This window comes from Salmo salar, chromosome ssa02, assembly GCF_905237065.1.
Source record: "Salmo salar chromosome ssa02, Ssal_v3.1, whole genome shotgun sequence".
Taxonomy (NCBI): Eukaryota; Metazoa; Chordata; class Actinopteri; order Salmoniformes; family Salmonidae; genus Salmo; species Salmo salar.
The window spans coordinates 19646494-19673551 of record NC_059443.1 but is presented as its reverse complement, the minus strand read 5'-3'; the positions used below and the strand labels follow the sequence as shown (position 1 = coordinate 19673551).

The 27058-nt window shown below is 45.2% G+C and overlaps 1 protein-coding gene across 2 annotated transcripts in view; it reads left to right on the top strand.

The window, feature by feature from the left end:
• LOC106573456 (ADAMTS-like protein 4) overlaps window positions 1-27058 on the top strand; it is a 139083-nt gene that overhangs the window by 84858 nt on the left and 27167 nt on the right. For both annotated transcript variants that reach the window (XM_045699199.1, XM_045699188.1), the window contains exon 5: window positions 18802-18901. In XM_045699199.1, the coding sequence (XP_045555155.1) occupies window positions 18802-18901 (100 nt within the window). The remainder of the gene's footprint in view (window positions 1-18801; window positions 18902-27058) is intronic.

The following is a 27058-nucleotide window of genomic DNA, read 5'->3' as shown; positions in this document are numbered from 1 at the left end:
GCGGGCACTGCAGGATTTCAGTTCTTCACGGCGTAGTGTGTTACCAATTGTTTTCTTGGTGACTATGGTCCCAGCTGCCTTGAGATCATTGACAAGATCCTCCCGTGTAGTTCTGGGCTGATTCCTCACCGTTCTCATGATCATTGCAACTCCACGAGGTGAGATCTGGCATGGAGCCCCAGGCCGAGGGAGATTGACAGTTCTTTTGTGTTTCTTCCATTTACGAATAATCGCACCAACTGTTGTCACCTTCTCACCAAGCTGCTTGGCGATGGTCTTGTAGCCCATTCTAGCCTTGTGTAGGTCTACAATCTTGTCCCTGACATCCTTGGAGAGCTCTTTGGTCTTGGCCATGGTGGAGAGTTTGGAATCTGATTGATTGATTGCTTCTGTGGACAGGTGTCTTTTATACAGGTAACAAGCTGAGATTAGGAGCACTCCTTTTAAGAGTGTGCTCCTAATCTCAGCTCGTTACCTGTATAAAAGACACCTGGGAGCCAGAAATCTTTCTGATTGAGAGGGGGTCAATACTTATTTCCCTCTTTAAAATGCAAATCAATTTATAACATTTTTGACATGCGTTTTTCTGGATTTTTTGGTTGTTATTCTGTCTCTCACTGTTCAAATAAACCTACCATTAAAATTATAGACTGATCATTTCTTTGTCAGTGGGCAAACGTACAAAATCAGCAGGGATCAAATACTTTTTTCCCTCACTGTATGGCCCATAGAGGAGCTTTATCTAAGGTTGAGAGATATGATAATACTGAGCTGGTCTGGATCACACACACACACACACACACAGAGAACCACGCACACACACACACACACACACACACAGAGAACCACGCACACACACACACACACACACACACACACACACAGAGAGAACCACGCACACACACATACACACACACAGAGAGAAACACACACACACACAGAGAAACATGCTCACACACACACACACACAGAGAGAGAGAAACACACACGCACGCTCGCATGCGCGCACACACACACACACAGAGAGAGAAACACACACACACACACACACACACACACACACACACACACACACACACACACACACACACACACACACACACACACACACACCTAGTGTTAAACACATTTAGCTGTTGGCAGCTGTCCATGTGTACCAGTGGCATTAACAACAGTCCTGTGATGGTTCACTCACCAGGCAAACATATTTGTGTGGGTGTACTATGTGAATGTGTGTCACAACATTCTATGTTTAAGCCCGATCATGTGTGTGTACATGTGTTTACTCTGTTGCATAGAAGCAATGGGGGAACTGAGAGAGGGATAGAGGAAGGAGGGAGACGAGAAAAGTAGATGGGGGGGAGTGACTCATTTAAGTAGTAGTGAAAGAAGGTATTGTGTATAGAAATCTGTATGCAGGGGGAGGGTGGAGGGGAGATGGGGAGAGAAGGGCATAGCAAACGCAGGGAGAGGGAGAGAGACCTGAGAGAGGTCACAGAGAGGTAGAGATAGATATAGAGGTAGAGAGAGAGATGGAGGACTCACAGAGATAGATAGATAGATAGATAGATAGATAGATAGATAGATAGATAGATAGATAGATAGATAGATAGATAGATAGATAGATAGATAGATAGATAGATAGATAGATAGATAGATAGATAGATAGATAGGAGAGAAAGAAAGAGATAGAGGTGCTGAAAGAGAGTGGGTAGAGAAATGCAGTACACTCTTAGATTTTTGGGGGGTGGAAATGGAACCCAAAAGGATTCTACCTGGAACCAAAAAGGTTCTACATGGAACCAAAAAGGGTTCTTCAAAATTGTTCTCCTATGGGACAGCCGAAGAATCCTTTTAGGTTCTAGATAGCCCTTTTTTTTCTATGAGTGTAGAAGGTCAGCGATAGGGGTCAGAAAGTTACTGGGGTTAATGGGGAATATAGCGAGAGGCAGAGCGAGAGGCAGAGCGAGAGGGAGAGACATACAAAGAGAGACAGAGAGAGACGGAGAGATAGAGACAGAGACAGAGATAGATGGAGAGAGAGACAGCAGGAAGAGAAAGGGAAGTATGTGACAGAGGAAGAAGAGAAAAATTCATGGAAAGGTACACACGCGGAAAGAGAGAGTGTGTGCATGTGGAAGAAGTGCAGAGGTTTTAGGACGAGAGAGAAAGAGAGGAGAGGAAAGTGTGGAATGTGGAGAGAAACCGACTGAAGGAGAAAAAAGCGAGAGGAGTACACTTTGACCAGACTTCTGAGTGAAAGGAACTATTAAGAAAGACTACACCTCTTCCTTTCTCTCTCACACACCCTCTCTCTGTCTTCTCTCTCTTTCATTCTTCCCTTGCTCTCTTTCCCACATCTACTCTAGAGTCAATATTTACTCAGTGTCAAGGGAGCATGCCTCCACACAACAAGCACCTAGGCCTTATCTACTGTATCTAATATACACTATATATACAAAAGTATGTGGAGACCCCTTCAAATTAGTGGATTCTGCTATGTCAGCCATACCCGTTGTGTATAAAATCAAGCACACCACCATGCAATCTCCATAGACAAACATTGGCAGTAGAATGGCTCTTACTGAAGAGCGCAATGACTTTCAACGTGGCACCATCATAGGATGCCACCTTTCCAACAAGTCAGTTCGTCAAATTTTTGCCCTGCTAGAGCTGCCCCGGTCAACTGTAAGTGCTGTTATTGTGAAGTGGAAATGTCTAGGAGCAACAACGGCTCAGCCGCAAAGTGGTAGGCCACACAAGCTCACAGAACGGGACCGCCGAGTGCTGAAGCTCGTAGCACGTAAAAATCGTCTGTCCTCAGTTGCAACACTGACTACCGAGTTCCAAACTGCCTCTGGAAACAACGTCAGCACAAGAGCTGTTCGTCTGGAGCATAATGAAATGGGTTTCCATGGCCAAGCAGCCGCACACAAGCCTAAGATCACCATGCACAATGCCAAGCGTCCTCTGGTGTGGTATAAAGCTTGCCCCCATTGCACTCTGGAGCAGTGGAAACACGTTCTCTGGAGTGAGGAATCACACTTCACCATCTGGCAGTCCGACGGATGAGTCTAGGAGAACGCTACCTGCCCGAATGCATAGTGCCAACTGTAAAGTTTGGTGGAGGAGGAATAATGTTCTGTGGCTGTTTTTCATGGTTCGGGCTAGGCCCCTTAGTTCCAGTGAAGGGAAATCTTAACACTACAGCATACAATGACATTCTAGATTTTTTATTTTATTATTATATATATTTTTTGTGTACTTTTTACCCCTTTTTCTCCCCAATTTTGTGATATCCAATTGGTAGTTACAGTCTTGTCCCATCGCTGCAACTCCCGATACTGACGAAGGTCGAGAACCCTGCCTCCTCTGAAACACGACCCTGCCAAGCTGCACTGCTTCTTGACACACTGCTCGCTTAACCTGGAAGCCAGCCGCACCAATGTGTCGGAGGAAACACCGTCCAACTGGCAACACGAGTCAGCGTGCATGCACCCGGCCCGCCACAAGGAGTTGCTAGAGCGTGATGAGACAAGGACATCCCGGCCGGCCAAATGATGGGCCAATTGTGTACTGCCTCATGAGTCTCCCGGTCGCGGCTGGCTGCGCCACAGCCTGGGATCGAAGCCGGGTCTGTAGTGACGCCTCTAGCACTGCAATGCAGTGCCTTAGACCGCTGTGCAACTCGGGGTGCCCCAGAAATGCTTTGTCGAGATCGGTGTAGAACAACTTGACTGGCCTGCACAGAGGCCTGACCTCAACCCCATCGAACACCTTTGGGATGAATTGGAACACCGACATCAGTGCCCAACCTCACTAATGTTCTTGTGGCTGAATGGAAGTAAGTCCCTGCAGCAATGTTCCAACATCTAGTGGAAAGCCTTCCCAGAAGAGTGGAGACTGATATAGCAGCAAAGGGGGGACCAACTCCATAATAAGGCCCATGATTTTGGAATGAGATGTTCGACGACCAGGTGTCCACATACTTCTGGCCATGTATATGATATACTATACTGTATGACTGCATCTATAACAGTCAGCTTAATCCACAGAGAGTGCTATAATAAGAGATGTATGACAGCTTTATCACAGGATCTATATTAAGAGCAGTCCAGTTGACTGTATGATCTAAGATAAGTACCGCTTGAGTTACACTGCTGGTAGAAGTTGCTGCTAGGCACAGATCTGGGATCAGCTTACCGTTGCTAAACCACTGATCTTAGGTCAGTTACAACTTCATCCACCCTGATTTACAGCATGATCCAAGTACCGTCAAATGTATCATATGATGTAGTTGAAGCAACAATTACTCTACAAAATGGGTATGTACTGTCTGAACAGCCAGAGCATAGTATTATCCTGGTTAATGGTCTCACACACAACAGAGATAGATGTTGAGAGAAACGTATCCTGCCCTCTCTCTCAGAGTGTCTTGGCTGAGATAACGGCAGTATTGTTCTCTGAAAAGTCCAGCAATGACAAAATTATTATTGTTTAGAGTAGTTATGAAGTCCCGAACAGACCCAGATGTGCTGGGTAGGGGGGACACACACACGCACGCACACACACACACTTTGTCGAGATTGGTTTGTGCTGTGTTGAAACAGTGGAGTGTGTGTGTAATTATTATCAGCCATGCTATCCATACTGACTAAGTTTGTTTTCTTCTGGGTTCCTTCCAAATAGCTCCAGGGGCAGCGGTGTCCTTGTGACCCTGTGCTGCATCCAAACTCCTGTGTGTGCATATGTGTTTATGAAGTGTTCAGAGAAGTAGAACATGTCCATTTCACATTTGATTCTATCCTTCTAGTGAACAGACCCAGTGAGTATGTCTCAGTGTAGATCTGTTTCAATGTGATGACCTGATAAAGTGGCTCGTCCATCTTGGGAGGTGGTGGACAGACAGCTGGCTTCCTGTGCAGTGATGTATGAGAGGCTATTGTAGTGTTTATCACATGGAGGCTCGGCTTCCTCTTCCTGGGTCAAGGCTAACTCTGAGACATGGCTGGAGACTCCTATGGCTGGAGACTGACTGACTGTGGTGTTGTTGGAGTCTACATCCATGTCCATATCTCAGGGTTATAGGTCAAGGCTACAGGCTGGAAAACATGCTTTATCATTAGCCAGGTCAGAGTACAAGTCTGAACTGTTGTTCAGTTAGGAAGCTGACCAACATATTACACATAAACCCACCTGGGAGTGTGTGTGTTGTTTGTGTGTATCTTTGTCTGTTTCTGTGTCTGTGTGTTCTTGAGTTGAATTGTACAGCTGTTTAGTGATGTGAGGCCCGGGACAGGCTGAGAGGACTAGGGCCATTCCCCGGTGGGCAATCCCTGTTCCGTCACCTAGATGATCCGTGAGGAAACAGCTGCAGAGGAAGGTTCCCAAGAACGTCTGTTCCCCTAAGGCAGTGCTTCTCAATTATTTTCTGTTACGCCCCCCCCTAGGAAGAAGTAAACATTTCGCGCCCCCCCAACTCTCCGCCGCGACTGTAAATAGTATAATTTTTCTATAAAATTGTTATAAGTACACTTCTGCATAACATTGAATCCTTATTAACATTAAAGAAAACAAAAAAAGAAAGAAATATAGATCAACTTACAACAAAGAATAACTTTATTAACATTGTTTTTTAGTCTGTAACAGAAAAGACTTAAAGTGCATCAATTTGCCTGAAATTTAAAAAAAAAAATTCAAGCCTTATTTAAACTGTAAACATTTTTGACCATTTGATACTGAAAAATACAATCAATAAATAATAATACATTCTAATTGATCAGCAAAATTAACTCAGGAGCACAATATATGAAACACTTTGACCTATAAAACAAAAATGAATAAAACAATTTGTGCTGATTTTTTGTAATCAAAATGAGTAAGTCAGGATTAATGGCTACAATGAGCACGTTTTGCAGAGCACAGCTTTTCGAAGCGGGGTTTGAAGCATGATACTGCAACTCTCAGCTCCTGCTCAATGTTTAGCTGGGACCTGTACTTGGTCTTCAGTGCAGCAACAGCAGAGAAGCCAGTCTCACAAAGATAAGATGTTGCAAAAGGAAGAAGAATGCCCATGGCCCTCTGCCCTAAGAGTGGATACTGCCTCTCTACACTCAGCCAGAATTCACTCAGTGTCTGTGATGTGAACCTCAGTCTCAATGTGGAGTCAGACGTCATATCAATGAACTGGTCCTCCTCTGCAGAGCTGAAACCAGTTGGAGCTGGTGCATTGAAAGGATCTCTCACCCAGTCATATTGGGAACTGTTTTCAGGGAAGTACTTTTAAAAGAATCCCATCAGTGATGAAATATGCAGGAAGCAGTCCAGCATTTTGAATAGCTCTTCAGCTGTGGCTCTGTCTCTGACATATTTACAAAAAAGTAGATCCTCACACGGGGAGTTTGTCATGTCAAAACGTACATAAGCGATAAACAAACAGTCTTTGTTGCTGTCAGTTGCTTCATCGAACTGTAAGGAAAAACGTTTGTCTTTGAGTTTATCTACCAGCTGTTCTTTAAGATCGTTAGCGACAGTGTCATTGAACAGAGGGATAGTTTTTATTTTTGCAGCACTTGCGTCATCCAGCATGACAGAGACCATGTCTAATGCTGCAGGCAGTATCAGCTCCTCTGCTATGGAGTGGGGTTTTTTGCACTGAGCAATTTGGTTCGCCACCTTATATGATGCTAACAGTGCTCGCTGGTTTACTGAAGTAGCATTCACAAAGCGGGACGATTGTTGGCAATATTCGGCACGTTTTCGCTGAAAAAGACTGGGGTGTAATGTCTTTATGTGACGCCTTAATTTATTTGGCTTCATGCTGTCCGCTGCCAATATTTTTAGACACAGTAAACATACCGGTCTTTCCTCGTCTCCCACCGTAGTCACAGTGAAGCCAAGCGCTACATACGCTTCGTCATATTTCCTCGTCTTAGCTTTCGGGAGACTTACGTTTGTCTCATTATCTCCGTCTCTCTCCGCCTTTCTTTTCATCCCTGTTAAATATTTTTCCATGGTGTCTCTTAAGGTTTTGTTATCTGCACTTCATATCTCCTGCTCTGTGCTGTGTGCTCTTGTTCGGTGCAAAAAACCTACTCCCTGTGGCAAAAAAAAGCATGTTCTCCGGGGTCACACGCGCCCCCCCAGCATCGCTCCGAGCCCCCCCAGGGGGGCGCGCCCCACTATTTGAGAAGGACTGCCCTAAGGAGTTAGCTAGGGCACACCCAGGAGGGTGTGTGTGTTTGTGTGGTCAACAACAGCTTTCACAGTGGAATGTTCTGTGTGTTTACAGAACTTGCTGTTTATGGGCATTCCAATAGTGTTTTTCTGTCTGTGTTTGTAGAAGTGCAGTTGATTGATCTGTCAGTGTGGGTATCCTCTCTGTCCTCTGTACTGTGTGGCACAGTGGAGGTTGTTGAAGGGAGGATGGCTCATAGTAATGGCTGGAATGTAGTCAATGGAATAGTACCACTCCATTCCAGCCATCCCTATGAGCCGTCCTCCCCTCAGCAGCCTCCACTGGTGTGGCAGTAAGAGTAGACCTCAGTAGTACAAAGCCCCTGGGCCCTGGGGAGGGAGACCCTGGTTGATTTCCCTCTCACTAATGGCCCTATTCATTACAGAGAGACAGACCCTCCCCTCCTTCTCCTCCTTTGTCCCCTCCATCCTTCCTCCTCCCTCCTTCTCCCCCTCGACTCCCCTCCTCCCTATTTCTCACCCATCTCCTCCCTCCTCTCTCCTTCGCCCTTCCCTCCATCTCCCCCCTCCCCATCTCTCCCCTCATCCCTCCCCCTCCTCTCTCCCCTCCAGTAAAACACACCTGTAACTCCCTCCTCCCCTCCAGTAAAACACACCTGTAACTCCCTCCTCCCCTCCAGTAAAACACACCTGTAACTCCCTCCTCCCCTCCTGTAACTCCCTCCTTCCCTCCAGTAAAACACACCTGTAACTCCCTCCTGTAACTCCCTCCTCCCCTCCTGTAACTCCCTCCTTCCCTCCAGTAAAACACACCTGTAACTCCCTCCTCCCCTCCTGTAACTCCCTCCTTCACTCCAGTAAAACACACCTGTAACTCCCTCCTCCCCTCCAGTAAAACACACCTGTAACTCCCTCCTCCCCTCCTGTAACTCCCTCCTTCACTCCAGTAAAACACACCTGTAACTCCCTCCTCCCCTCCTGTAATTAAGCTTACTGTAACTTACTCCCTCTGTCTTTCATTTGCTCACACAACTACTGCCATGCATCGACTCTCTTTCTTCTACCTATTCATTACAGACCCCCCCCTCCCCCTTTGCCCAGCTCTAAAGCACAGCACACCTATAACTTTCACTGGCCTACAACAATATTCTCTGACTCTCTCACAGGTCTATTCAGTAGCTATTACTCTCTCCCCTTTACCCTCCTCACTCACTCCTTCTCCCCCTTTCTCCTCCCCCAGTAGTAAAACATACCTCAGACTTTAACTGCTCTACTAGATTAGTCTTCACTCTCTCTGTCTTTCACCACTCTATAGAACTACAGTGACTTGTATCTTTCACCACTCTATAGAACTACATTGACTTGAATCTTTCACCAGTATGTGAACCCTTTGGAAATACCTGGATTTCTGCATAAATTGGTCATAAAATTTGATCTGATCTTCATCTAGGTCACAACAATAGACAAACACAGTCTGCTTAAACTAATAACACAAACAATTATACGTTTTCATGTCTTTATTGAACACACCGTGTTAACATTCACAGTGCAGGGTGGGAAAAGTATCTGAACCCTTGGATTTAAATCACTGGTTAACCTCTCTAGGATAGGTGGCACCAAATCGTCCCACCTACGTAACAGCCAGTGTAATCCCGTGGCGTGTTATTCAAAAACCTCAAAAATGCAAAAACTTCAATTTTTCAAACATATGACTATTTTACACCATTTTAAAAGACAAGACTCTCGTTAATCTAACCACACTGTCCGATTTCAAAAAGGCTTTACAACGAAAGCAAAACATTAGATTATGTCAGCAGAGTACCCAGCCAGAAATAATCAGACACCCATTTTTCAAGCTAGCATATAATGTCACATAAACCCAAACCACAGCTAAATGCAGCACTAACCTTTGATGATCTTCATCAGATGACAACCCTAGGACATTGTTATACAATACATGCATGTTTTGTTCAATCAAGTTCATATTTATATCAAAAACCAGCTTTTTACATTAGCATGTGACTAGCATGTGACTAGCATTCCCACCGAACACTGCCGGTGAATTTACTAAATTACTCACGATAAACGTTCACAAAAAGCATAACAATTATAGATACAGAACTCCTCTATGCACTCTATGTCCGATTTTAAAATAGCTTTTCGGTGAAAGCACATTTTGCAATATTCTCAGTAGATAGCCCGGCATCACAGGACTAGCTATTTAGACACCCAGCAAGTTTAGCACTCAGAAAAGTCACATTTACTATAAGAAAAATGTTATTACCTTTGCTGTCTTCGTCAGAATGCACTCCCAGGACTTCTACTTCAATAACAAATGTTGGTTTGGTTCAAAATAATCCATAGTTATATCCAAACAGCGGCGTTTTGTTCGTGCGTTCAAGACACTATCCGAAAGGGTAAATAAGGGTGACGAGCATGGCGCAATTCGTGACCAAAAAAATCTAAATATTCCATTACCGTACTTCGAAGCATGTCAACCGCTGTTTAAAATCAATTTTTATGCCATTTTTCTCATAAAAAAGCGATAATATTCCGACCGGGAATCTGCGTTTAGGTAAACAGACAAAAGAAAATAAAGCATTCGGTCGACTCGGGCACGCGCCTAAGCCCATAGTACTCAGATCGGCCACTTGCCAAAAGCGATAATGTGTTTCAGCCAGAGCCTGCCTCGATATCGTTCAGCTTTTTCCCGGGCTCTGAAAGCCTATGGGAGCCGTAGGAAGTGTCACGTTAGAGCAAAGATCCTCAGTCTTCAATAAAAAGAGCCAAGATGAAACACCACTTGTCAGACAGGCCACTTCCTGCATGGAATCTTCTCAGGTTTTGGCCTGCCATTTGAGTTCTGTTATACTCACAGACACCATTCAAACAGTTTTAGAAATTTTAGGGTGTTTTCTATTCAAAGCCAATAATTATATGCATATTCTAGTTACTGGGCAGGAGTAGTAACCAGATTAAATCGGGTACGTTTTTTATCCGGCCGTGTCAATACTGCCCCCTAGCCCTAACAGGTTAACCCTCCTTTGGCAGCAATAACCTCAACCAAATGTTTTCTGTAGTTGCGGATCAGATCTGCACAACGGTCAGGAGGAATTTTGGGTCATTCCTCTTTACAAAACTGTTTCAGTTCAGCAATATTCTTGGGATGTCTGGTGTGAACTGCTCTCTTGAGGTCATGCCACAGCATCTCAATCGGGTTGAGGTCAGGACTCTGACTGGGCCGCTCCAGAAGGCGTATTTTCTTCTGTTGAAGCCATTCTGTTGATTTACTTCTGTGTTTTGGGTCGTTGTCCTGTTGCATCACCCAACTTCTGTTGTGCTTCAATTGGCGGACAGATAGCCTAACATTCTCCTGCAAAATGTCTTGATTAACTTGGGAATTCATTTTCCGTCGATGATAGCAAGCTGTCCAGGCCCTGAAGCAGCCAGCAAAGCAGCCCCAAACCATGATGCTCCCTCCACCATACTTTACAGTTAGGATGAGGTTTTGATGTTGGTGTGCTGTGCCTTTTTTTTTCTCCACACACAGTGTTGTGTGATCCTTCCAAACAACTGAACTGTAGTTTAATCTATCCACAGAATATTTTACCAGTAGTGCTGTGAAACATCCAGGTGCACTTTTGCAAACTTTAGATGTGCAGCAATGTTTTTTTTGGACAGCAGTGGCTTCTTCCGTGGTGTCCTCCCATGAACACCATTCTTGTTTAGTGTTTTACGTATCATAGACTCGTCAACAGATTTCTGTAAGTCTTTAGCTGACACTCCAGGATTCTTCTTAACCTCATTGAGCATTCTGCGCTGTGCTCTTGCAGTCATCTTTGCAGGACGGCCACTCCTAGGGAGACTAGCTTTTAGAGATACTTTTGTAACCCTTTCCAGCTTTATGCAAGTCAACATTTCTTCATCTTAGGTTTCTGAAATCTTTTGTTCGAGGCATGGTTTACATCAGGCAATGCTTCTTGTGAATAGCAAACTCAAATTTTGTGAGTGTTTTTTTTATAGGGCAAGGCAGCGCTAACCAACATCTCTACTCTCGTTTCATTGATTGGACTCCAGGTTAGCTAACTCCTGACTCCAATTAGCTTTTGGCGAAATCATTAGCCTAGGAGTTCACTTACTTTTTCAAACCTACACTGTGAATGTTTAAATTATGTATTCAATATAGACAAGAAAAATACAATAATTTGTGTGTTATTAGTTTAAGAAGACTGTGTTTGTCTATTGTGACCTAGATAAAGATCTGATCAAATTTGATGACCAATTGATGCAGAAATCCAGGTCATTCCAAAGGGTTCACATACTTTTCTTGCCACTGTAGACTTCTTGTGTCACGTCCTGACCATAGTAAGATGTTATTTTCTATGGTAGAGTAGGTCGGGCGTGACAGGGGGTGTTTTGTGTTTTTCTATTTCTATGTTCTTAGGTTCTAGTTTTTGTATTTCTATGTTGGCTTGTTTGGGATGATCTCCAATTGGAGGCAGCTGGTCCTCGTTGTCTCTAATTGGAGATCATATTTAATTAGGAGTTTTTCTTCCTGGGTTTTGTGGGTGATTAATTTTGAGTAGTGTTTGTTCTCCTCTGCGTCACGGTTTGTTGTTTTTGTCTATTCAGTTATTTTGATGTATTGCATGAGTTTCACAGAGTAAATAAAATGTGGAACTACACACACGCTGCACTTTGGTCCGTACTCCTTTCGACAGCCATGACAGAACTACCCACCACAAAAGGACCAAGCAGCGTGCCCAGGAGGAGCAGGAATCCTGGGCTCGGGAGAAGAGAGAATGGAGGACATCCTGGACCTGGGAGGAGGTAATGGCAGGGGACAAGACCCTGCCATGGAAGCAGGTGGAGACGGCGCAAGCGGAACGGCGATTCTATGAGGAGCTAGCCCAACGACGGAAGCTCGAGAGGCACCCCCAAAAACATTTTTTGGGGGGGGCACACGGGGAGTTTGGCAGAGTCAGGGTGGAGACCTGAGCCAACTCCCCGTGCTTACCGTGGGGAGTGAGTGACGGGACAAGCACCGTGTTATGCGGTGATGCGCACTGTGTCGCCAGTGCGCACTCACAGGCCGGTGCGATCTGTGCCCGGGCCTTGCTGTTGTCGAGCTGGGTTGAGCATCCAGCAAAGATGGGTTGTGCCAGACATAAGCTCCAGACCTCCAGTGCGCCTCCACGGCCCAGTATACCCTGTGACTGCCCCACGTACCCGGCCTCCAGTGAGTCTATCCAGCCTGGTACGTCCTGTGCCTGCTCCTCGCATTCGCCCTGAGGTGCATGTTACCAGTCTGGCGCCACCTATGACAGCCCCACGCATCAGGCCTCCAGTGCGCATGCCCAGTCCGGGGTGTCCTGTTCCTACTCCCCGCACTCGCCCTGAGGTGCGTGTTACTAGTCTGGCGGCACCTGTGCCAGCCCCACGCATCAGGCCTCCAGTGCGCATGCCCAGCCCGGAGCTTCCGGCGACAGTTCCCAGCCCGGAGCTTCCGGCGACAGTTCCCAGCCCGGAGCCTCCGGCGATGATCTACAGTCCGGTTCCTCTGACGACGATCCACGGTCCAGAAGCAGATGGATCTGCGGGCGGAGCGGGGGTTACGCTCCGAACCGGAGTCGCCTCTTCTGCTGGAGGATCCGCTGGATAGTAAGGTTCTGTGTACTGCACCAGAGCCGCCATACACAATTGTCACCCACCCTACCCTCCCTTTAGTTTATTTTGTATTTTTTGGGGGGGGGGGGTTTGTTGTTGTGTTTAGGTGCGGTCGGAGTCCGCACCTTTGTGGTGGGGGGGGGGGTACTGTCAGGTCCTGACCATAGTAAGATGTTATTTTCTATGGTAGAGTAGGTCGGGCGTGACAGGGGGTGTTGTGTTTTTCTATGTTTTCGATTTCTATGTTCTTAGGTTCTAGTTTTTGTATTTCTATGTTGGCTTGTTTGGGATGATCTCCCATTGGAGGCAGCTGGTCCTCGTTGTCTCTAATTGGAGATAATAGTAGGGGTTTTTCTTCCTGGGTTTTGTGGGTGAATAATTTTGAGTAGTGTTTGTTCTCCTCTGCGTCACGGTTTGTTGTTTTTGTCTATTCAGTTATTTTGATGTATTGCATGAGCTTCACAGAGTAAATAAAATGTGGAACTACACACACGTTGCACTTTGGTCCGCTACTCCTTTCGACAGCCGTGAGAACGATTCCGTAGTTCCCTGAAGTTCTGTGTTATTCTAGGAATGTTTCTGTTCCATGTTTCTGACATCTATAACAGTTGCTTTTTTTTTACACCCTTCTTTCATTTCCCCATTGCCTCTTTCTTCAGTTTCAATACTGTCACAAAACTCTCACTCTCTCTTTCTCTCTTCCCCCTGTCACTTTACCCCTCCCTTTCCCATCTATTCATTCACCCCCGTAGTCAGACTCTCCCAAGCAATGTAGATAGACACCTATAACCCTGCCTACACACACACACGCGCCCGTGCGCACGCACACACATACACACACACAGACACGCACGCAAGCACACACGCATACATGTACAGGTAAAAGGAAAAAAAGACGCATTCCCTTACAATTCCAGAGACCCTCTCTGCTGCTCATAAAACACAGTAGCACACACACATTCTACACATTGTATTTCCTGTGCTCCCTCCCCCTCCCTATTCAGTCACTTAGCCTCCCTCTGTTTTACACACACTAAACTCTATAAGAAGAGAACCATGTAACTCCTGCCTGCAGTGCCTAGACAATAACATGCATGACAACACACACTTTCTCTTTCTGACTGTTTCTCTAGCCTCCATCTATTCATTAGGCTCTTCTCCAATCACTTTTCTTTACTGCTTTCCCTCACCTCTTGACCTTGTCCGCCTAACACAAACAGCCTCTCAGGGTGGTCTATTCACTGTTCACACACACACACACACACATATATCCTGGTCTAGGGTGTTTATGTCAAGCAGAAATATTTACAGCCATTACTAATCATGTTTCATGCACATGCTCAAGGGTTTTTAAACACATGAATACACACTGTACTGTAGTCACACACACATTCGCACGCCCGCCCACACACACACACACACACACACACAGACACGCACGCATGCGCACACACACACTGAAGCACCCACAATCCATTGTGTGAACCTTTTGAATGTATTTTCCACACATTCTCTCATTGACACAAACAGTCACGGTTCTTTTTTAAAACTGGTGGTGTACGTGCATATGTGTGTGAGTGTGTATGTTCACTTGACTCTGTCCAGATGATTAGAGTGTCTTTTTAAACTTTCCAGCTGTTGGTGACAGCTGTGTGACTGGAAGAAGGAGAGAGAGGGTGAGAGAACAAAAGAGAGAGGGAGAGGAGAAAGAAAGAAAGAGTGAAGGAGAGAGGGTAAAAAAGAGAGGATGGGAAGAAATAGAGAGAGAAGAAGAAATAGAGGAGAGAGTGGAGGAAAGGGGGAGACAGATTATATATATATATATATATACACACACTACCAGTCAAAAGTTTTAGAACACCTACTTTCCTTCACTCTGCCTCACTCAGCCCAAACCAGATGGGATGGCGTATCACTGCAGAATGCTGTGGTAGCCATGCTGGTTAAGTGTCCCTTGAATTAAATAAATCACAGACAGTGTCACCAGCAAAGCACCCCCACACCATAACACCTCCTCCTCCATGCTATACGGTGGGAAATACACATGCAGAGATCATCCGTTCACCCACACAGCGTCTCACAAAGACACGGCGGTTGAAACCAAAAATCTTAAATTTGGAATCCAGAACAAAGGCCAAATTTACACCGGTCTAATGTCCATTGTTCATGTTTCTTGGCCCAAGCAAGTCTCTTCTTATTATTGGTGTCCTTTAGTAGTGGTTTCTTCCTTTCCTGTGGCGGTCCTCATGAGAGCCAATTTCATCATAGTACTTGATGGTTTTTGCAACTGCACTTGAAGAAACTTTCAAAGTTGGACTGCCGTGTCTCTTTGCTTATTTGAGCTGTTCTTTTTTTCTCAATTTTGTGGCATCTAATTGGTCGAGAGCTGTGCGTCCTCCAAAACACAACCCAACCAAGCTGCACTGCTTCTTGACACAATGCCCACTTAACCCGGAAGCCAGCCGCACCAATGTGTCGGAGGAAACACAGTACACCTGGCGACTGTGTCAGCGTGCACTGCGCCTGGCCCGCCACAGGAGTCGCTAGTGTGATAGGACAAGGACATCCCTGCCGGGCAAACCCTCCCCTAACCCGGACGACGCTGGGCCAATTGTGCGCCGCCCCATGGGTCTCCCGGTCACAGCTGGCTGCGACAGAGCCTATTTGAGCTTTTCTTGCCATAATATGGACTTGGTCTTTTACCAAATAGGGCTATCTTCTGTATACCACCCCTACCTTGTCACAACACAACTGATTGGATGAAATGCATTAAGAATGAAAGAAATTCAACTTTTAACAAGGCACACCTGTTAATTGAAATGCATTCCAGGTGAATACCTCATGAAGATGTTTGAGAGAATGCCAAGAGAGTGCAAAGCTGTCATCAAGACAAAGGGTGGCTATTTGAAGAATCTCAAATAAAAATATATTTTGATTTGTTTAATGCTTTATTGATTACTAAAGGATTCCATGTGTTATTTCATAGTTTTGATGTCTTCACTATTAGTCTACAATGTAGAAAATAGTACAAATAAAGAAAAACCCTTGAATAAGTAGGTGTAGTGTGTGAACATTATTGGCCACCGTGCCATTGTGAATGTCCCTGGACAGCGTGGAGGGAATATCACCATGTGTGCAGCCGTTAGCCAGCAAGGCGTCCTCCATCACCATGCCAACCTTGGTCCCTACAACACCGCCCTTCTCATCCCATTCCTGGACACACTACATGACTTCCTCATTCCAGCCGAGCAGAGGGTGGACCAACTTTCATTTTGAGTGTGACTCCAAATCCAGACCTCCATGGGTTGATAAATTGGATTTCCATTGATTATTTTTGTGTGATTTTGTTGTCAGCACATTCAACTATGTAAAGAAAAAAGTATTTAATAAGATTATTTCTTTCATTCAGATCTAGGATGTGTTGTTTAAGTGTTCCCTTAATTTTTTTGAGCAGTATATATATATATATATATATATATATATTATAATCTTATTAAATACTTTTTTCTTTACATAGTTGAATGTGCTGACAACAAAATCACACAAAAATAATCAATGGAAATCCAATTTATCAACCCATGGAGGTCTGGATTTGGAGTCACACTCAAAATGAAAGTTGGTCCCACCCCTCTGCTTGGCTGGAATGAGGAAGCCATGTAGTGTGTCCAGGAATGGGATGAGAAGGGCGGTGTTGTAGGGACCAAGGTTGGCATGGTGATGGAGGACGCCTTGCTGGCTAACGGCTGCACACATGGTGATATTCCCTCCACGCTGTCCAGGGACATTCACAATGGCACGGTGGCCAATAATGTTCCGTCCCCTTCTTTAGGCTAGGTTGAAGCCAGCCTCGTCAATGGGTTATATAAACGTGCTGAATTGTAGCAGCATCCAGCTCCAAGATAATGTAATGTGTCTATACAGTGCTGATATGATAGTAAATTCACAGTGTAGTACTTACTTGCACATATTCATAGTGCTGTTCTTTAACCCTCTGAGTGTCGCTCAAATGGCACCCTGTAGACCTGTTTCATCCGGATTCGGTTGTGCTGTAATACACGGTCCAGTGTAGACAAGATCACCTGGTGAATGTTATTGAATATTGTGTTGTCTGCAATTATGTGGTTCTGGATTTCTCGTAGTCTAATGGTATTGTTTGCCACCACCATGTTCACAATAGCGGTCTCCTGTTCTGATGTGAACAGACGGTGTCTTCCACCATGGCCTGGCCGTCTCAGTTCTGCAGAAGAGCCACAAATATGATATGATTGGTTACAGTAAGCTAAAATAATCTATTTCAATATCAAATTACATTGTAACGTTGGGCAACAATCACTGAGTAACATAGGCCTACTGGTATGTCAGATGCAGTATACATAAAGAGCATAGTGTAGATGGTAGGTAACTTACCAGTCGTCATTTCTGAATGTACGGATGATAGATGCAACCGTGTAGCGGCTCAGGTTGGGCTGAACTCTGCCCAGCCTCCCTCATACTCAATCCATGGTGGAGCACAAGGTCAACCAATGTGGCCCTGATCTCATCTCAGACAACTGTCCTTCCTCTTCCTCCTCTTCTCACTCCTTCACCTCTAGCTCTTGCTTCACCATTGACTTCCATTTTCCTCCAAAACAGGAGCACTCATCTGTGTCCTTTTATAGTGCTAAAGCTCTGATTTCTAAGTGAACAATTCAGCAGCGAGTGTTTACACCTGTGAGGAGTGGGTGTTGCCAGTTGATGTATAGAGCTTGGCATTGTGATTGGAGTTGCTTTCCAAAGGCACTAAAGATAATTGAATTTTTAATGTTGTGCCTAACGTAGAGAACTGTGTGTAGTGTTTTGCATAAAGTGTGATATAGAATTGAAAAGTGTAAAGCAGGAATTGTGCTTGCAATTTTGCAGACTTGGTTTTAAGGATTTGGTACATGAGTTTCAGGTTTCGGTGATTGCATTTCAAGTTCCTATTTTAGTGTGTAAACAATGGGGAAAAACTGGCTACGGCATCTCAAGATGGACAAACAGTACTATTGCAGTTTTTTCTAAATTTTAACACAAAGGTCTTTTAAGGGAGTATGAGAGCACCTTTGTTGGGTCCTCGGCTAGGTGAAGGCTGAACTGAAGCATGCTGAAGGCTTCAGGCGTTTCTAGTATTAACACTGTGAGTAAGTACTGTCACTTAGTAACTGAACTCCTTCTGCCCTCTTTATTAGTGCTTTGTGTGTGTGTGTCCCTCTGGGGGTTAAAGTGATTTACAGTCAGTACTATGATCTTCACTTTTCCTCTATAGGAGTAATATATCAGCTGTGCAGGGTTAGACTCCAACTGTAGTTTCACTCTCCTCACTCCCTTTAGAATGCTCAAACTGGCTGCAGTACTTCTCTATTGGCCTGACTCGCACGTGTATAGACACACTCAGACACACACTCAGACACACACACAGCTCAGTGTTGGATAGAAAAGCTGGGTGGATTTATATGGCTGATCCCAGAGAGTCTATTATTTCCATATGCTGCTTAGTGCATCGGCCCACTATCAGAGCGATCATGAGACAATGGTGTGTGTGTGTGTGTGTGTGTGTGTCTGACTAATACCTCTCTCCCATTTTATGCTTGCCCTCTTAATTTGTATGACTCTCTCTCATCTCTTCTTCTCTGTCGATTATATCTCTTCATTTTCCTCTCTCCCTTTTCTGTTTCTACATCCACCTAGTGTACTGGCCAGCCTTAGGGTTAGGCATGATATTGTAGCCTCAATTGTCAATACTTGGGATCTACAGTACTGACATGTATTTGTCCCTCCCTCCCTCCCTCCCTCCCTCCCTGCCTCCCTCCCTCCCTCCCTCCCTCCCTCCCTCCCTCCCTCCCTCCCTCCCTCCCTCCCTCCCTCCCTCCCTCCCTCCCTCCCTCCCTCCCTCCCTCCCTCCGTCTGTCTGTCTGTCAGGTATGTGTAGGAGGTGGAGACTCCAGAGCAGAGCAGTGTGCTTCCTACAACAAGCAGGAGTTTATGGGCAGACTGTACGACTGGGAACCTTTCACTGAGGGTAAGTTACGCACGCACGCACGCACGCACGCACACACACACACACACACACACACACACACACACACACACACACACACACACACACACACACACACACACAAGCATGTACACACAGACATACAGACACACACACATGCACACACACTTGTTAATGTGTATGTAGTTGTTGTGTATATGATTGTTTAAGTAAGGCCATTGTTTAGGTGTTTGACAAACCTCCCCTGGCCTACCCAATCCACTGCAACGCACATTCTGATTGGTGGAACCAGATATATTTTGGAGGGCGGTATAAAAAGAGAGGAGGGAGAGAGAGAGGGAGAGAGAGGGAGAAAGAGAGAGAGAGGGGAAAAGAGAGGGAGCGAGGGAAAGGGAGAGGGTGAAAACTCTATATACCCTTGTTCTCACAAAACATTCCCTCCTCTGTTTTTCCTCTCATTTGTCCAACATCCCTCATTCACTTTCTTTCTCCTGTCAAGCTTCTCCTCCCATCACTGACTGAGCAGAGAGATTCCTACTGAGTGAGATAAAGACAGAGAGAAGGAGGGCAGGAGAGAGAGGGAGAGAGGGAAAGAGAGGGGACAGTGGGACAAGATTAAGGGAGAGTGTGTGCGTGTGTGCGTGTATTTGTTGGACAGAATGAGAGAATGTGAGAGAGTGTTGGAATGTGTGTGAGTGAGTAGTTGTCTTTGTTTTAGGACCGAACTAGAGGGAGGGAGAGGGAGACAACTGTAAACAGAGATTTGGGGAAAGACAAAGAAAAGAAAGAACGAGAGATGGGGAAAAGAGAGAACAATTATAAACATACATAGGGATTAAGTGAGCGAAGGGAAAAAAGGAATGAAGGGGGAGAGGAGGGAGAGAGAGAGAGACAGCTGTAGAATGATATCATCAAGAATTTGTCACTGTCCTGACAGATTAATGCATATGTCATATGTGTGTGTTTCCACGAGCATATGTGTGCTCCTGTATGTGTGTGTGTGTGTCTGGGAAAACTACCATGTAAATTGTCCTGAGTGCGCTAGTGTGTGTGTGTGTGTGTGTGTAAATGTGACTGCTGTATCAGTTGGCTACAGCCCCTCTGCTGACAGAACTATGACATCATAGAGCTACATAGACCAGGAAGCGTAGAGCTAGCAAACCACTGATCTATGAGACCGGAGATCTAGAACATACAGGAACACAACACATAGCATGTTAGTGAGGCTGGAGGCTGGAGGCAGCACAGGGCCTCCGTCTAGTACCTGTGGACTGGAGTGTGTCGCTGCTTAACCTCTATGGGCTAGGTGGGACGCTTGCATCCCACCTACTCAACAACCAGTGTAATCCCGTGGCGCGTTATTCAAATTCCTCAAAAATGCAAAAACTTCAATTTTTCAAACATATGACTATTTTACACCATTTTAAAGACAAGACTCTTGTTAATCTAACCACACTGTCCGATTTCAAAACGGCTTTACAACGAAAGAAAAACATTCGATTATGTCAGCTGAGTACCCAGCCAGAAATAATCAGACACCCATTTTTCAAGCTAGCATATAATGTCACATAAACCCAAACCACAGCTAAATGTAGCACTAACCTTTGATGATCTTCATCAGATGACAACCCTAGGACATTATGTTATACAATACATGCATGTTTTGTTCAATCAAGTTCATATTTATATCAAAAACCAGCTTTTTACATTAGCATGTGACTAGCATGTGACTAGCATTCCCACGAACACTGCCGGTGAATTTACTAAATTACTCACGATAAACGTTCACAAAAAGCATAACAATTATTTTAAGAATTATAGTTACAGAACTCCTCTATGCACTCGATATGTCCGATTTTAAAATAGCTTTTCGGTGAAAGCACATTTTGCAATATTCTCAGTAGATAGCCCGGCATCACAGGGCTAGCTATTTAGACACCCAGCAAGTTTAGCACTCACCAAAGTCAGATTTACTATAAGAAAAATGTTATTACCTTTGCTGTCTTCGTCAGAATGCACTCCCAGGACTTCTACTTCAATAACAAATGTTGATTTGGTTCAAAATAATCCATCGTTATATCCAAATAGCGGCGTTTTGTTCGTGCGTTCAAGACACTATCCGAAAGGGTAAATAAGGGTGATGAGCATGGCGCAATTCGTGACAAAAAAATTCTAAATATTCCATTACCGTACTTCGAAGCATGTCAACCGCTGTTTCAAATACATTTTTATGCCATTTTTCTCATAAAAAAGCGATACTATTCCGACCGGGAATCTGCGTTTAGGTAAACAGACAAAAGAAAATAAAGCATGGGGTCGACTCGGGCACGTGCCTAAGCCCATAGTACTCTGATCGGCCACTTGCCAAACGCGATAAAGTGTTTCAGCCAGAGGCTGCCTCGATATCGTTCAGCTTTTTTCCGGGCTCTGAGAGCCTATGGGAGCCGTAGGAAGTGTCACGTTATAGCAAAGATCCTCAGTCTTCAATAAAAAGAGCCAAGATGAAACACCACTTGTCAGACAGGCCACTTCCTGCATGGAATCTTCTCAGGTTTTGGCCTGCCATATGAGTTCTGTTATACTCACAGACACCATTCAAACAGTTTTAGAAACTTTAGGGTGTTTTCTATCCAAAGCTAATAATTATATGCATATTCTAGTTACTGGGCAGGAGTAGTAACCAGATTAAATCGGGTACGTTTTTTATCCGGCCGTGTCAATACTGCCCCCTAGCCCTAACAGGTTAACAACAGCAGGAGAAGGCTTCTGAAATTTGACCCAACAACCCACTGGCTATTGGTCCTTCTCGCTAACCTGTAAGCTCTGGCTCTTTTGTTTCTCTGATTGAAGCCAGGAGTTTTTCCTCACCAATTTTTTATTTATTTACCCTTTATTTAACAATGATGGTCGAGGAACAGTGGGTTAACTGCCTTGTTCAGGGGCAGAACGACAGATTTGTACCTTGTCAGCTCGGGGATTCGATCAAGCAACCTTTCGATTACTGGTCCAATGCTCTAACCACTAGGCTACCTGCCGCCCCAAATGACCTGACCTGATCTACAGTATGTGGACTGACGTTGTATATCTATGTTGAGAGTCATGGTCAGGGTAGGTCTGATCTATGTGGACTGAGGCTGTGTAGCTATGTTGAGAGAGAGTCATGGTCAGGGTAGGGCTGATCTATGTGGACTGAGGCTTTATATCTATGTTGAGAGAGAGTCATGGTCAGGGTAGGGATGATCTATGTGGACTGAGGTTGATTAGCTATGATGAGAGTCATGGTCAGTGTAGGGCTGATCTATGTGGACTGAGGCTGTATATCTATGTTGAGAGAGAGTCATGGTCAGGGTAGGGCTGATCTATGTGGACTGAGGCTTTATATCTATTTTGAGAGAGAGTCATGGTCAGGGTAGGGCTGATCTATGTGGACTGAGGTTGTATAGCTATGATGAGAGTCATGGTCAGGGTAGGGCTGCTCTATGTGGACTGAGGTTTTATATCTATGTTGAGAGAGAGTCATGGTCAGGGTTGGGCTGATCTATGTGGACTGAGCTTATATCTATGTTGAAAGAGTCATGGTAGGACTGATCTATGTGGACTGAGCTTATATCTATGTTGAAAGAGTCATGGTCAGGGTAGGACTGATCTATGTGGACTGAGCTTATATCTATGTTGAAAGAGTCATTGTCAGGGTAGGGCTGCTCTATGAGGATTGAGGCTGTATATCTATGTTGAGAGAAATTCATGGTTAGGGTAGGACTGATCTATGTGGACTGAGCTTATATCTATGTTGAAAGAGTCATAGTCAGGGTAGGACTGGAGAGACAAGCTGTCTGCACAAACAGACAAAGCCTTTCCCTGTGTGTGTGTGTGTGTGTGTGTGTGTGTGTGTGTGTGTGTGTGTGTGTGTGTGTGTGTGTGTGTGTGTGTGTGTGTGTGTGTGTGTGTGTGTGTGTGTGTGTGTGTGTGTGTGTGTGGCGTACATATATTTACAGGTATATATACAGTATGTCCCTTTGCCAACAGAACACTCCACTCACTTCCTCTGTGTACATACTGGACATCTGTGTTTACTAACTGGTGTTCCTGCTCCACACAACTGAACTCAACATACAGGATATTTACACAGACTATATACTGTACCTGACCCTTAAACTAACTTGTAGTGTCAATCAATTATGCTCATGTAAATAGTTATTGGTGTTCGTTCATAGCACTAGGATGTGCATGGTGTTCGTTCATAGCACTAGGATGTGCATGGTGTTCGTTCATAGCACTAGGATGTGCATGGTGTTCGTTCATAGCACTAGGATGTGCATGGTGTTCGTTCATCGCACTAGGATGTGCATGGTGTTCGTTCATAGCACTAGGATGTGCATGGTGTTTGTTCATAGCACTAGGATGTGCATGGTGTTCGTTCATAGCACTAGGATGTGCATGGTGTTCATTCATAGCACTAGGATGTGCATGGTGTTCGTTCATAGCACTAGGATGTGCATGGTGTTCATTCATAGCACTAGGATGTGCATGGTGTTCGTTCATAGCACTAGGATGTGCATGGTGTTCATTCATAGCACTAGGATGTGCATGGTGTTCGTTCATAGCACTAGGATGTGCATGGTGTTCATTCATAGCACTAGGATGTGCATGGTGTTCATTCATAGCACTAGGATGTGCATGGTGTTCATTCATAGCACTAGGATGTGCATGGTGTTCATTCATAGCACTAGGATGTGCATGGTGTTCCATGCACAAAAACATCAACAGTAGAACAAGTGCATCCCATGACATGTATAGTATAAACTGAGTCCTTCCAACCCTGGATGCTGATTGGCTGAAAAACTCCTTGTTTACTGTTCTATTTACGTTGGTAACCTGTTTATAATAGCAATAAGGGACCTCGGGGGTTTGTAGTTTATGACCAATATACCACTGCTAAGGGCTGTATCCAGACACTCCGCGTTGCAGCGTGCATAAGAACAGCCATAAGCCGTGGTATATTGGCCATATACCACACCCACTCGGGCCATATTGCTATGTTATACAGTAATAACTACAGTACCTATCACATTTACATAAATAGTTCCCATATATTCCTTTCCTCTTACAGTATGTAAACACAGCAAGAAAACAAACGTCCTCTCATTGTCAACTGCGTTTATTTTCAGCAAACTTAACATGTGTAAATATTTGTATGAACATAACAAGATTCAACAACTGAGACATAAACTGAACAAGTTCCACAGACATGTGACTAACAGAAATGGAATAATGTGTCCCTTAACAAAGGGGGGGTCAAAATCAAAAGTAACAGTCAGTATCTGGGGTGGCCACCAGCTGCATTAAGTTCTGCAGTGCATCTCTTCCTCATGGACTGCACCAGATTTGCCAGTTCTTGCTGTGAGATGTTACCCCACTCTTCCACCAAGGAACCTGCAAGTTCCTAAACATTTCTGGGGGGAATGGCCCTAGCCTTCACCCTCCGATCCAACAGGACCCAGACATGCTCAATGGGATTGAGATCTGGGCTCTTCGCTGGCCATGGCAGAACACTGACATTCCTGTCTTGCAGGAAATCACACACAGAATGAGCAGTATGGCTGGTGGCATTGTCATGCTGGAGGGTCATGTCAGGATGAGCCTGCAGGAAGGGTACCACATGAGGGAGGAGGATGTCTTCCCTGTAACGCACAGCGTTGAGATTGCCTGCAATGACAACAAGCTCAGTCCGATGATGCTGTGACACACCACCCCAGACCATGACGGACCCTGCACCTCCAAATCGATCCCGCTCCAGAGTACAGACCTCGGTGTAACGCTCATTCCTTCGACGATAAATGCGAATCCGACCATCACCCCTGGTGAGACAAAACCGCAACTCATCAGTGAAGAGCACTTTTTGCAAGTCCTGTCTGGTCCAGCAACGGTGAGTTTGTGCCCATAGGCGACGTTGTTGCCGGTGATGTCTGGTGAGGACCTTCCTTACAACAGGCCTACAAGCCCTCAGTCCAGCCTCTCTCAGCCTATTGTGGACAGTCTGAGCACTGATGGAGGGATTGTGCGTTCCTGGTGTAACTCGGGCAGTTGTTGTTGCCATCCTGTATCTGTCCCGCAGGTGTGATGTTCGGATGTACCGATCCTGTGCAGGTGTTGTTACACGTGGTCTGCCACTGCGAGGACGATCAGCTGTCCGTCCTGTCTCCCTATAGCGCAGTCTTAGGCGTCTCACAGTATGGACATTGCAATTTATTGCCCTGGCCACATCTGCAGTCCTCATGCCTCCTTGCAGCATGCCTAAGGCACGTTCACGCAGATGAGCAGGGACCCTGGGCATCTTTCTTTTGGTGTTTTTCAGAGTCAGTAGAAAGGCCTCTTTAGTGTCCTAAGATTTCATAACTGTGACCTTGATTGTCTACCGCCTGTAAGCTGTTAGTGTCTTAACGACCGTTCCACAGGTGCATGTTCATTAATTGTTTATGGTTCATTGAACAAGCATGGGAAACAGTGTTTAAACCCTTTACAAATGAAGATCTGTGAAGTTATTTGGATTTTTGCGAATTATCTTTGAAAGACGGGGTTCTGAAAAAGGAATGTTTCTTTTTTTGCTGAGTTTATAAAAGTTAGCATTGTGGTATTTACGTTAGGGTGTGCAGGTGTTGTTTTTCTTTTTTTGCAGCTCTCATCCCCTCTGAGTACTCGTCCTCCCCACTTCCTGTCTCGCTCCCTCTCTCTTTCTCTCTCTCCGGAGTTTGTTTAGAGCCAGCGATAGCCGGGAAGTATATTTAGACTACGTATGTTCACACTGTCTGAACACTAAGCTCAGCAGAGAGAGAGAGAGAGGGAGGGAGGGAGAGAGAGGGAGGGAGAGAGATAGAGGGGTGGGAGGAGATGCAGAGTGGATGAGAGAAAGGGAGAGAGAGGACTGCAATGATGGAGAAGGGAATGAAATATGGAGGGGACTCAAATAGAGAAAGATGGAGAGAACAGTGACAGAGAGAAAGAGTTGGAAAAAGAAAAGGAGGGAGGTTGAGTAGACAGAGTGATGGACAGAGTGATGGACAGAGTGATGGACAGAGTGATGGACAGAGTGATTGACAGAGTGATGGACAGAAAAGGAAAAGCAGGTATAAGAGGGGCAGCACATCTCTCCCTCCCTCTCTCTCTCTCTCTCTCTCTCTCTCTCTCTCTCTCTCTCTCTCCCACTCTCCCACTCTCTCTCTCTCTCTCCCTCCCTCTCTCTCTCTCTCTCTCTCTCTCTCTCTCTCTCTCTCTCTCTCTCTCTCTCTCTCTCTCTCCCTCCCTCCCTCCCTCCCTCTCTCTCTCTCTCCCTCCCTCTCTCTCTGTCTCTCTTGCCCTCTCTTTCCCTCTCTCTCTCCTTTTCTCTCTCTCTTCACTCTCTCATTCTGTAACTGTCTCCAGTCTAATCTCTCAAAAATAACTACGACTGATAGAGAGAACAAGAGAGGGAGGGGTGGGAATTCTTCCTTTCTCTCTCTCTCTCTCTCTCTCTCTCTCTCTCTCTCTCTCTCTCTCTCTCTCTCTGCCAACTGTGTGGTGAAAAGTTCCATCTGGAGAATGGAGAGAGGACAGACTGGGAGGAGTATGAATGGGAATGATAAAAGTAGTGGTTAATAGTGATTAATGACAGTTACTCTCCCTTTCCCCTCTTTAATGTAGTTACAGCATAGTGACTGTCAGCACTGTCAGACAGATACACATACAGGATAATACAGGAGCTTCTTATAAGAATCTCATCTGTCACAGAATTGGAATATTTCCTATATCTCGTCTAAGCCATTGGTTTAGCAAAGACCTTCTTTCATAAAGACCCACGACAACATAGCTAACTAACCCCCATGGGCTCAGAACAATGCCCCCCGCATGACCACACACAGTCTCACACACATGCGTGCAAACATTCACACACACACACACCATATTCACCCTTGGGGCCTGGAATCCCCCCAACTCTTCCATCCATATCAAACAGAATGACCACAGCATAACCATTAGACCACTCAGTCTGCTCCCTCTCTCCCTCTCTTCCTCTCCCTCTCTATCTCTGTCTCTCTCTCCCTCTCCCTCTCTCCCTCTCTTCCTCTCCCTCTCTATCTCCCTCTCCCTCTCTCCCTCTCTTCCTCTCCCTCTCTATCTCTGTCTCTCTATTCCTCTCTATCT